This window comes from Trachurus japonicus, chromosome 22 (assembly GCF_045865225.1).
Source record: "Trachurus japonicus isolate A0001 chromosome 22, Traja_1.0".
Lineage (NCBI taxonomy): Eukaryota > Metazoa > Chordata > Actinopteri > Carangiformes > Carangidae > Trachurus > Trachurus japonicus.
Genome location: NC_140928.1, coordinates 14,372,769 through 14,384,974, shown reverse-complemented (window position 1 = coordinate 14,384,974; position 12,206 = coordinate 14,372,769). Strand labels below are relative to the sequence as shown.

At 40.2% G+C, this 12,206-nt stretch overlaps 2 protein-coding genes across 2 annotated transcripts; one reads left to right on the top strand and one right to left on the bottom strand.

Annotated features, from left to right (window-relative positions):
* The first annotated feature begins 31 nt into the window (after positions 1–31).
* LOC146963705 (tryptophan--tRNA ligase, cytoplasmic-like) lies at positions 32–3,824 on the top strand. Its single transcript, XM_085766716.1, has 9 exons — positions 32–245; positions 593–701; positions 873–992; positions 1,105–1,287; positions 1,446–1,546; positions 2,234–2,346; positions 2,433–2,606; positions 2,705–2,845; positions 3,433–3,824. The coding sequence occupies exons 1-9, from the start codon at positions 71–73 to the stop codon at positions 3,589–3,591; spliced, it is 1,275 nt and encodes a 424-aa protein (XP_085622842.1). The 5' UTR covers positions 32–70; the 3' UTR covers positions 3,592–3,824.
* Positions 3,825–7,536: 3,712 nt separating this feature from the next.
* On the bottom strand, positions 7,537–9,556 carry slc25a47b (solute carrier family 25 member 47b). Its single transcript, XM_085767334.1, has 6 exons — positions 9,521–9,556; positions 9,323–9,366; positions 9,151–9,222; positions 8,826–9,008; positions 8,136–8,412; positions 7,537–7,971 (listed from the first exon to the last, which is right to left on the bottom strand). The coding sequence occupies exons 1-6, from the start codon at positions 9,549–9,551 to the stop codon at positions 7,694–7,696; spliced, it is 885 nt and encodes a 294-aa protein (XP_085623460.1). The 5' UTR covers positions 9,552–9,556; the 3' UTR covers positions 7,537–7,693.
* Positions 9,557–12,206: the final 2,650 nt, after the last annotated feature.

Below are 12,206 nucleotides of genomic sequence, written 5' to 3'. Positions count from 1 at the left end.
CAGCATTCTTTGACTTCTCCAGGTTGAAATTGATGCTTCGCTCGCTGTTAAGTTACTGCTAAAATTGAAAATGGACAACAAACAGGCAACGGGTCAGGATTACAAAGCAGGATGTCCACCCTCAGAAAACTCAGCTGTCCCCGACAATGGGCCAGCAGCAGACGAGGCAGATGACAACGACACAGTTGACCCATGGAACGTCTCCACCACCAGTGCCAAGGGGGTCGACTACGACAAACTCATAGGTAAATGAGCTTTTACTTGAAGAACTGAAGCTGTATGTTGTATTCATACTTTAGGACTCTGAATATGAATGTCAGCAATGGGCTCTTTGCACAGCCCCACTACTTCCTGAACTTAATGCTGCTTCTTTATTTCCTGTTTTATGTTATTGGACAAACTGATTAATCCAGGTGTGTTTGAATAGTCACAATGGTCAGACACACCTGGATTAATCAGTTTGTCCAAAAATGTAAGACAGGAAACAAAGGAGCAGCATTAAGTTCAGGAAGTAGTGGAGCTGTGCAAATAGCCCATATATGGTAGTATACTTCACACTGAGTAATTTACATTCTGTCCTATGTTTCTGTAGTGAGGTTTGGCAGCAGTAAAATTGAAAAGGAGCTGGTGGACAGAATAGAAAAAGTCACGGGACAAAAACCTCATCACTTTCTCAGGAGAGGAATCTTCTTTTCACACAGGTCAGCATTTTTAGGAGCCGACAAGGTTTCATCTGTTTCGTTATGCAATTACTGTATCTTCTTCAATCTTTGAGCTTGACAACATCAGACGATGGCAAGAATGTGATGTGAAAACTCATGGGTTTATATGGCGGCGAAGAATCACTCACCTCTTTTCTCTGCTTTTGATAGAGATATGCATCAGGTGCTGGATGCATGCGAGAAGCAGCAGTCCTCCTACCTGTACACCGGCAGAGGTCCTTCCTCTGAAGCCATGCACCTTGGTCACCTCATCCCCTTCATCTTCACCAAGTGAGTTTTACCCATCAAGTTATGATCTCAGTCCTTCACTCATGTACCTGAATTTACTTGTAGGTTTCTTTTCTGATGATTTTAACTAATAACCAAAGTCTTGTTTCTTCAGGTGGCTCCAGGATGTGTTTGACATTCCTCTGGTGATCCAGATGACTGATGATGAAAAGTACCTGTGGAAGGATCTAAAACTAGAAGACTGCCACCACTTTGCTTTGGAAAATGCCAAGGACATCATTGCCTGCGGCTTCGATGTCAACAAAACCTTCATCTTCTCTGATCTGGACTACATGGGGTAAAATATGACAGTTATCAACCTTATCTTACTGCCTGGTAGACCTTGCTGCTGAGGCTTCCTAGAATCAACAATGCAAGATTCTACCTTAGTTATTCATTATTGTAGCCTGAACTGTTTTGCTTTTTGATTGAATAATTTCAAGTTATTTTTCACAGATCATCCCCTGAGTTCTACAGGAATGTGGTTAGGATCCAGAAGCATGTCACATTTAACCAGGTCAAAGGCATCTTTGGTTTCACAGACAGTGACTGCATTGGTAAGACTGATAAAACTGAAATGTCTTCAATGATGGGAAAAAACAAAGCATACTGAATTTCGTGAAACTGCTTCCTGGGTTTAGTCAGGGGGCAAACCCTAAGATTGATAACTATGCTCACTCTTCTGGGTAAAGTTTGACCTTATTTTTTTGTTAGAAGGAACCCCTAGGAGTAATAATGGGGGGGGTTGTCATCTAATATTCAAGATTCTAACTAGTAGGCTAATGGGATATGCTAATTTAAGATGAGGGTTTTCCAAAATTTAGCAGCAGCCCCCCCTTCTGGAGCTAGAGCTCTGCACCATGCTTTTGACATCAGTTTCACTTTCTGTGCTTGATTGAACATACAGTATCTCACAAAAGTGACCATATGCCTGAATTGAGAATTTGTATATTCTAGCGCCTCTAGTGGTCACCAGCAAAAAAAATCAAGATGACAACACCCCTAAAATTCCTTCTATAGGTTTCTTCTAACAAAAAAAATAGGTTGTCAAACTTAACCCAGACATGTGAGCAAAAGTCTTAACGGAGGCTCTTTTCTAAATTCGCCCCTTGACTAGTTAAATACTGTCACATTTTCATGTCTAGAATTGGCTAAAATGTTTTGGTATTACCTTGTAAATGTGGTTTTACTTTATCATGTCCTAATTCTGAAATGTGTTTTTTTTTTTTTTTTTATCCAACCAGGAAAGATCAGCTTCCCAGCCATCCAGGCTGCCCCATCCTTCAGTAACTCTTTCCCACAGATCTTTGGAGGCAGGAAGGACATACAGTGTCTTATCCCCTGTGCCATAGACCAGGTCAGGACAGCATTTCAGTAATACATAAAGACACTAGATGCTGGCATTCATTGTTTTAAGTTGCATGTGTATCTGTGTCTGTGCAGGATCCTTACTTCAGGATGACCCGTGATGTAGCTCCAAGGATCGGCTATCCCAAACCAGCACTACTGCACTCTACCTTCTTCCCCGCCCTGCAGGGGGCACAGACGAAGATGAGCGCCAGTGATGCCAACTCCTCCATCTTCCTCACAGACACACCCAAACAGATCAAAGATAAGGTTCTGCTACTACCTGTTATCACGAGTCAGTAGATACCAGTCAGAGTCATATTGCCTGTGTTTGCTGAGTGGCTGATTTGTGAAACCGTCACCTACAGGTCAACAAACACGCATTCTCCGGGGGGAAAGACACAGAGGAAGACCACAGGAAGTACGGTGGAAACCCAGATATAGATGTCTCCTTCATGTACCTGACCTTCTTCCTGGATGATGATGAACGTCTGGAGAAGATCAAACAGGTGAGGGTGCAAAGAAGAAAGGAATATTAATTTTCAGACCTCATTTCCTTTGATAATCACACTAATTTGAACTTCAGTTTTGTTTGTATTGTGCCAAATCATAATATACATTATCTCAAGGTATAACAGGAAGACCTTTTGGATCTTGGTGTAACAGGGTCTTAATGAAGGAATAGATTTCAGACCCATCCTGTAATCTGGTTTACCCTCTCTCTTACATAATAATTCAACATGGATGGTGTCATTTTGTTGCTACATTTTTCTCGAATATTGTAATGATAAAGTTTAAGATCTTGGGTCACTGTAATTACATCCTTTGCTCTGTTCAAGTGAGCCAGAACACAGCTTTATAGTGTCTAAGATATTTATTCAACTTGAAGTTGATCTTGCATTCACTTTGAGATTCATCCGATATATTTAGAACTTGGTGCAGCTTGGGCGGCTGTCTGCCTCAACATGTGGGGATTTGTTTTCCCTGATCTTTGTAATTAGACTTCATATGATCTCGTCATCTTGTTTTTCATTCTTCTCTCATCGTCATCATAAAATTCTTTTGTGCATGCCCACCACACCTCCTCTCTCTGCAGGACTACTCGAGTGGAGCTCTTCTGACAGGAGAACTGAAGAAGATTTTGATCGAGACTCTGCAGCCAATAATCACTGAGCATCAAGAGAGACGCAAAGAAGTCACAGATGAGATGGTCAAGCAGTTCATGACTCCAAGACCTTTGAATTTTAAGTTGTAGTCTGCTGGAGCTTCTGGGATGTCACGGGTCATTGTCAGAGGTTGTTCTCGCTATGAAATGAAATAATGCTTCTTTTTTTTTTTCATCTTAAATCAATGTAACTTTGAATGGGAAGATGGACATTCTCTCACTTACTTTGCATCAGAACTGGAGGAAAGTGTAAATGTAAATGACTGAAGATGATCTGCTTCTCTGTGTCAAAACTAAGCTTAGCATTGCTCCTGCCTTCACTCTACCTGTCATGCTGCTTGTTAAAGGTACATGTTTATCTTAATGAAGCGTTTGCAGCACTGCTTTCGCATCACATGAGCTCTGCTTCTTGTCTTGAAATCGGTTCAGAAGAGGAAGAAGATTAGTTGAGTACATATGCATATAAAAGAAGATGAAGGAAGCCATCAGAACAATAACTGTAACTGTGATTACCAAAACAGGTCTGTTAATTGTGGTGTAAACAGGGAGATGTGGTATGATTATGATAATGGCATTTTATAATTCATACAAGATACCAATAAGTCTTCATTTAAGAAAATTAAATAAAAGCAAATGTAATAGTCACCAAAAGGGACGTGAAGCCTGGTCTAAATCAAAATGTTTTGTTCAACTTATGTCCAGACTAAAATTAAACTACTTACTTACGTACTTCTTCAACAAGAAAACTTTTGAAAGCAAGCTTTATTTTAATATCATAAGGCCATAGCACATGTTTCATATTTTTATATTCATTAAAGCATTCACTGACTGCTCTTTCTCAGGGTTTTCTTTTGTCATCTGTCTGTATATCTGACATACAGTAAATGTCACACAAATGTGTGCATATAACTAATATTTGTTTTCATATAACTAATATTTGTTTCTGTCTTCACACATAAATTGTGCCATTTTCCCACTACTCACACACATCGAAATAATTAATTCCTTGAAAAATAGCACTTGCAATATATCCATTACTAAAGATAACCGATGCTCACATGAAACATGACTGAATGGTAATGATTGTTTTTTCCTGCCACTCGTTGACATACAGTATATTGGCTTTGTCACAGATATCAAGAACATGACACTAAGAACAGTTCTTGGCAAATAAATTACAATGCAACATGTTTTATAAACCAGAATATGAAAGAATACTGGTTTCCATAAAGTTTTCCTGAGCATTAAAATGATTGATTAATTGAAAACTTTATTGAACAGAGTCAGGCATTAAACAAGTGTTCAAAAGGATTAAAAACACAATAAAGCCCAAAGGCTTGTTTCCATTATGGTCCTATTAGATGGTAGACGGTACACATGGATTTAAAACAAGGAGGACAGGCACACAACACATGGACTAAAAACATGAGAAGGAGACACTAAGGCACATAGACTACAACATTGAAGAGAAAGACCAACAATAAAATAGATCAAACAAGAGACTAGGTCCCAAACAGAGACAGCAAAACATAAAGCAGACACACAAACAAACAATACAATAATCTGGTGCTTCACGGCTCTTATGATTTAATTTATCGGTTGGCTAACCATTTTTTTATTGAAGCCTTAAAAAGACAATAGGAGGAGCTAACAGTTTTAAGGTTTAGAGGAAGGCCATTCCACAAGACAGCTGCTGAGTAAAGAAAATAAAATTTTCCCATACAGCTCTTGAATCGACAGAGCCTGCAGTCAGTGGAGCTCCCCCTGGTGGAGTAATTGTGTGTGTCACTGACTTTGGTGAAGTAGTTTACTAAATACTTTGGTGCCAGGTTATTTTTTATCTTATAAACTAAACACAATTTGAGAAACTCTCTCCTCCACTCTGAGCCACCTGAGGCTGGAGAAGTGGTCAGAATGGAGGTGTGTTCTGGGATGAGGTTTATGTACTACTCTAATCAGTTTCTTTTGACATGTCTGTAGCTTTACTTTGAGGCCTTTAGAGGTAGTGGTACCAGTGTACCAAGATGTTAGCCTGATGCATCAGCCGCTTATTTCATTACATTTCATATAGCGTCTGAACACGAGCCATAGGGATTCGTTTGCTTCCGGGAGGCGGTTGCTTACGTTTGCTTCAACTAATCGCTGCTGCTTGGTGGTCACGTGTGCTATACACCGGTTAAGCTCATAGGTTAGCTAGCGCTTGAGTTCAACGGCTTCGCCTTCAGTTCCCCATCTGTTCGCTGATTGGTCCGTCCACCAGAGCGGACGGAGCAAACGAAAACATGTTACTAGTTTCCTGACTACATGTTTGAGGCAAATGAAATTAGCCGGAACCAGTAGGCGGCGCTAGCCTGGCTACCAAGATGTACAGGCGAAGTCAAAAAAGTGGCATTGTACAATGGCATCGGCTAAGGTTTTTAAGGTGTTGCAATCCAATAGGCAAGAAATTCTTGCCAGGAACTTAGTCCTTTGGCTCACCTTTGCAATGACTCTTCGGGCCATAAACTCCCCTGATAATTTATTATCTAAGATACAGCCTAGGTAGGTGACCACTTCTCTGGCTGTGATTATAAAATTACCTAGTGTGACCCTAAAGTTTTGTGCCTTTCTTAGTTTTTCTCTGGACCCAAAAAGAATTGATTCTGTTTTGCCAAGATGAAGAGACAGCTTATTATCTACCAGCCATGCACTGAGTTTGGAAAGTTCTATACTAAGCACAAGCAGCCTTTCCACCTCTGATTTCTCTTTTTGAGAGACTAGTATGGCCGAATCATCAGCAAATAGAAACAGATGGCAATCTATGGCTGACGGCATATCATTCACATATAGCAAAAAGAATAACGGACCTAAAATACTCCCCTGGGGAACTCCACATATTAATTTAAGAGGTGAGGACAAGGTCCCTTCCACATCCACCACCTGTTCTCTACCTACCAAATATGACCTCACCCACTGGAGAGATGAACTGGAAAAGCCAAGGGCTTTCAGTTTGTTCAAAAGGATGTCATACTGAACTGTGTCAAACGCCTTTTGAAGGTCTATTAACGTCATGTCACAAACATTCCCCCTATCCACCTCTTTCCTAATGAAGTCTGTGAGATACAGCAGACAGGTATCAGTGGAATGGGCTTTTCTAAAGCCTGATTGGAAGTCAAATAAGATATTCTTCTCTGCTAAATAACTGTCTATTTGCTCATAAAATGCACTGAGAGATGTGATGTTTTTGTGGACAACACCCTAAAAATTGTGCATCTGAGCATACTTGCTTGGTTTCTTAACGGAAAATGTACAATGAAACATATGCACTTAAAGCAGATATCAGTGGAATGTTTTTGTTAATATAAGTCCTAAATAGTCCTATTTTCCGTCAGCAATCACTTACATGAAGTATTTCAGCCTAAACACGAGTCTCTCCGTCACTCTGCTCTGCTGTAACCCGAGGAGAAAATTTTCCTTGTGGGATACAAGTGTTATCCAATGAGGGGAGAGAACGGCATGAAGGGCTGTGTGTGCAGCCAAGGGATGCGCGTGAATGTGGTGACGTAGCACGAGGACCAATTGATGCCTGACAAGGGCGGGGGCTGCTAACTCATGGTGCGTTCAAGGAAACTCGTACTTTGTGTTTTTCCTTCCTGTGAAGTCATACCAGTTCGATCTGGTACGAGTTCACGGGTCGGAAGTTACGAGTGGCAGTTATAGGGAACTTTCACAGACAACAGGACGGTAAAAACACGAGCTACGGGTTACCTGGAACGCTACCAAGTCGTAGTTGTGACTTGAAGCTGTAACTTACGGTTTCAAAAGCCTGCCTTGAACACAGCATTAGCCGAAACGGCCGTGCCGCTGTTATCTGCTTTAATGTAAAAAAAAAAAAAAAAACCCAGTGCCAAAAGTACCAGAGAACCACCGCAGACACAGGTTGCTATACAACTAGAATAGAATATTCTTTATAAAAACTGATTTACTTTACTTTAATAAAATAATGTTATACAAAAATAATATGAATGTGTTATTCAGAACAACCTTTCAGGGGAATCCTTCATTATGGCATTGTTTGATTTTCCTCAAATATCATCATTTCCACATGATAATGTCAGACCTGTAAAGAATTCCCTGGTCCAAATGAGGAAAGTATAATTCTCAAACGTTTCTCCTTCAAAAAGAACATTAAAGTGAGAAAAGTGAGTTTGTGCTAGTCCGTTTGTTTGAGCAGGCGCATCACAACTTCATAGGAGGAGAAGACTGCCATGTTGACGGGGACGGCTCGCATGCAGTTGAGACTCAGACCCCTGAAGAAGACACCAGGACCCTCAGAGCGGACGCTGTCTGTGATGCAGTGAAAAAAGCCTCGGTATCTCCGCTGGCCAATCCAGTCCATCTGGAGACGGGCTTTGATTAGATCCATCGGTGTGCCAACACACCAGCCGCAAATCCCTGACAGAGCTCCTGCCAGAAGCACCACTCTCCACTCTGCAGGAAAAGGGAGACATTTGTATTACATGATTCAAATGACACTATGTAAATACATAACAACTGTCCTCCAATTATGCAATCAATACTTATTTATATTACTAGTGTGTGGGTGTTCAAAGCAGATTTATTTATCAGTTAAGTTGTATTTGAATGTAGCCTACCTGGTTCAGTCTGCCCTGGAGGTGTCAGCTGTTCACAGATGATATGATAACTGGTGAGGAAGGTGGCAAAGAAAGGCCCATCCCTCAGAGCCAAAGCCTGAGCTCCTTTGTAAAGACCCAGAGCTCCTTCTTCACAGGCAATGGTCCGCAGACAGTGGATTGGTCCATGGTACTTTGGTTTTGGAGCTGCTGCTGCTGCTGCTGCACATTTGGAGAACGCAGCCCTCTGACACTGCAGACGCACCTTCACCATGTCAGCTGGGGACACCAGTAAAACCTGAGAAAAAGACACAGAGGTAATGAAGTTTTTTTTTAGTTTTTTTTATTTTATTTTTTTGGGGATTTGACCTGAAAGTTTAAACATTGATTAGTTAGAAAACTAATCTCGATGCAAGGCATTACAAAACAAGAATACAAACATTACATCAGACAGACCTATTTGCTTTGTTTGGTGTTGGGTGGAAATTAGCCTCCAGTCATTCAAAGAAGACACAAGTCAAAGTGTCTGTGAAAAGGTAAATGTGTTTGCTTTACATGAGACATGTGCTGCAAGACATATATAAACAGCAGTTACATGTGCAAATATCTGTTGTAGAGGTGAGAGTCCTTCTGGAAACTCAAATGTAAGGACATCAATGTGACAGTTTCCAGACATTTAGAAAAAAAAAAACATTTCAAAAACATATTTACCTGTGCAATTCCTCCTGCCAGGCCTGAGAGAAAGATATCACAAGTTTCAGGCCGGGCCTCAGGTGACCCATGTCGTAATTTACAGAGGTACTGCAGGACGTTCCTGGATGTGCCAAATGCCAAAGAGAAGCTGAGGGACACAGCGATGACTGGCATCGTCATGCCCTTGTAGAAGCCATACACCTGAGAGAAGACATGCTTAAGCCCTTCAAGAAGAATAGGATGATGTGTGTTTATGTGAGTAATGTGTGAATAATCACACAGAAACTTTGAACTGTGTCTTGTAAGTGAAATTCAGATGTTATTGCCTGTTTGAGACACTCACCCCCTCGTTTTTGTATGTGGACTGAACACAATGCCATATTCCTCTGTACATGTTTTGGGTTTGAATGTTCACCTGCAATGGGTTGATAAAGGAAAAAAGGTTTTCTTGATGCGACTCCTCGGGTAACAGTACAGATAGTGTGTGTGTGGTGTTTGTGTATATTCAACCATACCTTAACAGTGTCGAAAGGGTAGCCCACCATCACACCAAATGCACCTGCAAACACAAGCATCAGATCAGATGATAAACACAAAGCTGGAAAAAAGTAGGCAAGTCAATAGGCCCTATTAGCAACAGTACAATAAATAAATGATGAATAGCAGTGATAGAAAATAAAATAGTCTTTCATTTATATTTGATAAATGCATACCTCCTGCAGATCCAGCAATAAAATCCATCATTCTTATGTCTTTCCAGCATATAGCCTATAGGCCTAAATAAATAATTTACCTGTTTGGTTGCAAGCAACCAACTAAACTGTGCAACTAAACAGCCCAGCTACCGACCTCATGTGCACTCATTGTCTGTATGCAATATGTTGAGTCTGACAGTGTCCACAAAGGTTTTTCCTTGAGTTAAAAATGAGTGAGCTCAAACAGAGGTCCGAGCCGGTTCTATGCGTCATGACGTAATTTATGAACGTCAGAGCTGGGCGTGTACGTCGATATTGTACAGGAGAAGAAACCAGCGTGCTGCTATTAGCTTGTCTCAGACAGACTAATCGGCTAGCCTATGTGCAAATAACAAAATTATTTAAGCAAATATGAGACAATGTCAAAATATTTGATGATCATCACGCCCACACTTGTTTGTCTGTTCCTCTCCTCTCTTCACGTGTTCAGAAATTATACAGGCAGCCTAAAGCAATGAGCACATCTACCTATTAGAAACAATTATGTGCATACAACCAGGAACACTTTCATAACACTTTCTTATTATGCTTTTATACACATAACATATTTAGTCCAGGCAAAATAGCGTTTTCTGACAGAGTGTAACAGAATGTTACATCATTTCTATGAGGTGTCCAGAACAACATACTAAAAGTCCTAAGAAATCCTAGTTGGGGAAATATGTTTAATTCTCATCAATCATGTATAGGCTACTTTCATTGTGTAAAGTTCATTGTGGTAGGAGTAAAGGAAAAAAAGAAGCCTATTTGGGTGCATTTTGGGCATATTTCATTAGTGTATGGCTCATTTGCATATTCAAATTCATTTTCAAAGAAACTTGTAATACAAAAAATGTTACATTTCATGAATACTTTAATTGTGTAAAGTTTCATTGTGATAGCAGTAAAGGAAAAAAAATAGCCCCACTGGGGTGTATTACCCTTATTGGCACCATAGACTTTAGATTTATGAGAATTAAACATAGGATTTCTTAGGACTTTTAGTATGTTGTTCTGGACAACTCAAAGAAATGATGTAGGCCATGGTGAAAAACATTCTGTTTCAATTAGTTCTATTTTGGGGTCCAAATGAGCTAGATTGCCTGGACTATATTGTGAGTTTGTAAAGTATAGTCTTAGGCTAAAGTAGCTACTGAAAGAGTAGCCTATGTCTTTTATGACAAGGCACCTATATATTTTCCACTATATTCAGATCAAGAAGCTTATGCCTCTTGTCAGGCCATCATTGTAAATAAGAACATGTTCTTAATTGATTTCGCCTGGTTAAATAAAGGTTAAAAAAAAAAAATAATAATAATAATAATGATTGCCAAACTGGGTAATTATCCTACATCAGAAGAAAAGTAAATTGTAGGCTAGCCAATAAACCACATGTTAATTATGTTATTACAAATGTATGCTTTGATACTTTGTATTAGATTCATAGCTGCTTTAACTTTCAGGTTCTGAGGCAAAAATGTGTTTGTGATTTGCATGAAGATCTTACAAGTCATTTATTGTGCTATAATGGTGCATGGTTGGGTTTCATTGAAATTGGTAAAAAAAAAAAAAATAGGACTAGTGCTTTCAAAAGTCCTTGGAGACTGTTCCTCTAGGCAAAAAAAAAAAAAATGTTGTTGGGACCCTGCTGACGCCCACTAAACTGTAAAGTAAAGTCAAACAGTCTTGTGAGCAGAAATTATTTGTTGATTAAAAGTAGGCCTAATAGTACAAGTTACTGAAAATCAGAAATGCCTGGTATCTGTTTCTCTGTTGTGTATTTTGAGGTTTTGTTCCTGTTTGTTTGCTGACATCCACTGACCGAGGAGCTTATTTTTTTCTGATTTCTAATTAGATATATTTTTGCAATGGGTCTGTCTGTTCTGACTTTACTTAATCATGACTCCGATTTGACACAGAAACCGACAATGAAGTAATGTTACGAGTTTCAGATATCTTGATACAAAATGTGAGTTTAGGCAAATGATATTCAAAATGAATCTGATTTGTTTAAGAGATCAGTTCGAGTGTTTTTGATATGACATGTGAATAAAAAACACAAGTGGCCCTAAGCCCCTTTTAATTCATTAAAGTAGCTGTCAGCAAAGAAGCCTTACAACCCTGGGCTATATGGACTAAAGCTCAGGGCCCCTTGGCTGTCACCCACTTTAACCTAAGGTGAGCCACTGTCATTTGCCAGTAAAGTATTAACTATGCAATGTAAACTATAGGTGAAAGATAATCCATTCTCTAAAGTTGTTTGAAAACTGCACTTCACTTCACATGACCTCCTAATGTTGTGTCCTACACTTTACACAATATACTGCACATGGCCTCCTGATCTGAGTGATCACCATGCCTCATTGGCCCCAGTTGGTTACACAGACAGAGTAGACACATGGTGCAAAATGCAAAAATGCTAAATGAGGACCACCGTGATAACAGTGTTGATTTTGACGGTGCATGGGGACGCTGAGCAGTGACTCTCCTCTGTGGCTCCGTCCTGCCGGAGCCAATGGGTGCGGGGGGCGGACAGCAGCCACTGGGAGTTGTCTACCTTCACATGCTCCCATTGGGCTGCCTTAAAAAGGCCAAACACACTGCTTCTCCTCTGCTCCCCGCCTCCTCCTCCTCCTCCTCCTGCTGCTGCAGCTCCCTGCACAGA

Coding starts and splice junctions, on each gene's coding strand:
- LOC146963705 (XM_085766716.1), top strand. CDS start 71: ATGGACAACAAACAGGCAACGGGTCAGGATTACAAAGCAGGATGTCCA. Junction 1,547..2,233: donor CACAGACAGTGACTGCATTG/GTAAGACTGATA, acceptor TTATCCAACCAG/GAAAGATCAGCTTCCCAGCC. Junction 2,347..2,432: donor TCCCCTGTGCCATAGACCAG/GTCAGGACAGCA, acceptor GTGTCTGTGCAG/GATCCTTACTTCAGGATGAC.
- slc25a47b (XM_085767334.1), bottom strand. CDS start 9,551: ATGATGGATTTTATTGCTGGATCTGCAGGAG. Junction 9,367..9,520: donor TATTGCTGGATCTGCAGGAG/GTATGCATTTAT, acceptor TTGTGTTTGCAG/GTGCATTTGGTGTGATGGTG. Junction 8,413..8,825: donor TGGCAGGAGGAATTGCACAG/GTAAATATGTTT, acceptor TCTTTTTCTCAG/GTTTTACTGGTGTCCCCAGC.